Source organism: Mandrillus leucophaeus, unplaced genomic scaffold, assembly GCF_000951045.1.
Source record: "Mandrillus leucophaeus isolate KB7577 unplaced genomic scaffold, Mleu.le_1.0 Scaffold108, whole genome shotgun sequence".
Taxonomy (NCBI): domain Eukaryota; kingdom Metazoa; phylum Chordata; class Mammalia; order Primates; family Cercopithecidae; genus Mandrillus; species Mandrillus leucophaeus.
Window position 1 is genome coordinate 4,299,672 of NW_012098987.1, and position 2,391 is coordinate 4,302,062.

Consider the following 2,391-nt stretch of genomic DNA (forward strand, 5'->3'; position numbering starts at 1 on the left):
ACACACACACACACACACACACACACACACACACACAAAACAGAATATTTGTATCAGCCGGACATGGTGGCTCATGCCTACAATCCCAGCACTTTGGGAGGCCAAGGCAGGCAGATTGCTTGAGTTCACGAGTTCAAGACCAGCCTGGGCAACATGGCAAAACCTCATCTCTACAAAAAGTACAAAAAACATTAGCTGGACATTGAGGCATATGGCCTGTAGTCCCAGCTACTTGGGAGGCTAAGGGAGGATGGCTTGAGCTGGGGAGGCAGAGGTTAGAGTGAGCTGAGATCGCGCCACTGCACTCCAGCCTGGGTGACAGAGCCAGACCTTATCTCAAAAAAAAAAAAAAAAAAGAAAGAAAAAAGAAAAAAAATTACATTAATTTATCTATTTTTGAACACATCAAGATTAAAAGCTAGAAGCAATCTTTATTTGCTGTAGAGTAAGTTTGCTTATAGTACTCATTTTCCTAAGTGATGTGAGGAAAAGGTCTTTTAATGAAATTCCTAGTTTCTTATCTCCGATGGAATAAATGAATGCTTCTGACACTGCTAGTCCACTCCAAGTCTTTTTGGGCCTGAGCCTGAGTTAAGCACTTATTTAACAACATCTCTGTAAATTTCAAAAGAAAGCACACAAGCAAAGAAGACACTCTTCTTTTCGAATCCTTGAATGAATCCTTGCTCATTCTTTTTTTTTTTAAGAGGGAGGAGTCTGGCTCTGTTGCCCAGGCTGGAGTGCAGTGGCACGATCTCACTGCAACCTCCGCCTCCCAGGTTCACGCCATTGTCCTGCCTCAGCCTCCCGAGTAGCTGGGACTACAGGCGCCTCCTTGCTCATTTTATTAGAAAACTTCATTACCGGCCGGGCGCGGTGGCTCACGTCTGTAATTCCAGCACTTTGGGAGGCCGAGGTGGGCAGATCACGAGGTCAGGAGATCGAGACCATCCTGGCGAACACAGTGAAACCCTGTCTCTACTAAAAATACAAAAAATTAGCCGGGTGTGTTGGCGGGCGCCTGTAGTCCCACCTACTCGGGAGGCTGAGGCAGGGGAATGGCGTGAACCCGGGAGGTGGAGCTTGCAGTGAGCCGAGATCGGGCCACTGCACTCCAGCCTGGGCAGCAGAGCAAGACTCCATCTCAAAAAACAAAACAAAACAAAAAGAAAACTTCATTACCCCAAAAGAAGAAATGTCTTTTACTTTAGTCTTTGTACTGAATTGCTTATTCTCAATATGCCAAAATAGTAACCTAATGCTGTGAATATATTTACAAAAAAAGAAAAGTGTCATATATACGTCACCAACAGGACTCACTACTCAAGAAAGTCTTAATCATTTTACCTTTTGGAGCAAGATTTCTCGATGCCGAATTTCTAGTACTAGTCTTATATTTTAATTGTTTTCTTTCTTCTTTAATTTGCTTTTCTTTTTGACATAATTTCTCTTCCTTCTGAATTTTTTTTTGCTCTTCAGCTTTTCTTTGACATTCTTTCCAGGCTTCCAATTCTTTAGTGGCTTTTATCCGTTCATTTTCTTTCATATCTTCTATTTTTTTCCTCTCTTCTTCTTCAATCTATAAAAATTGCAATTACCAAATTCCTTAAAATACATAAAAGCAACATTTCTTTAAATGAGAAATTCATTACAATAATTAATTATTCATACCTCTAAACTCTTGCCATTGTATGTGTAACAACAAATAGTATTGAATTTTGAATTAAAATGGGAAAGGTAAATGATTCAGGAGAAAAACCATTGGTGTTGGCATCATGGAACAAAGGTTTTAGTCCCAGATCTACCATTAGCTATATGATCTTAGGCAATCACTTTCTCCAACCTCAGTTTACTTATATGTAAAATGTGGGCAGGCATTCAATTAGATGATATCTAAGGGCTTGGTAGAAAAAATAATATAAATTTATTATTCTAGGAGTTAAGCCACTTCTCTCAAAATCTATACACACACACCAACACATATACTCAAACATTTGCTTTTCAGCTTATCCCAAGTCTTATCCTGTCAACTGAAGTTGTGTCAACTGAAGAGGGAACAGTAGAAAAGGAAACAGGAAGGATGAACAAGGTGGTCTGTCTCTGGTGGGTGGAAATATTTGAAGTCTTAATCCTGCTGCAAAACCTACGTTTGCACTACTAGTTGTCTGACACTTTCGAAGAGCTAAATACCGGGTGAATTTGAAAGCAGTATCTTGTACAGGTGTGTGGCAACTTTTCTCCCTTTCACAAACTTCCCTCACATGGGCAAGAAAAAAAACCCTGTGAAATAGAGTACCTAGTTGGTGTACATGATTGACTCCATGTATCTGACTTCCCTATGGTAAGAAAGATTTCTTTTTTTTTTTTTTTTTTTTGAGGGGGTCTGGCTCT

The 2,391-nt window shown here is 40.1% G+C and overlaps 1 protein-coding gene across 1 annotated transcript in view; it reads right to left on the bottom strand.

Annotated features, from left to right (window-relative positions):
- The window catches only part of DYX1C1 (dyslexia susceptibility 1 candidate 1), an 89,185-nt gene that overhangs the window by 33,222 nt on the left and 53,572 nt on the right, over positions 1-2,391 (bottom strand). The window contains exon 5 of the mRNA XM_011986712.1: positions 1,348-1,579. Coding sequence (XP_011842102.1) covers positions 1,348-1,579 — 232 coding nt within the window. The remainder of the gene's footprint in view (positions 1-1,347; positions 1,580-2,391) is intronic.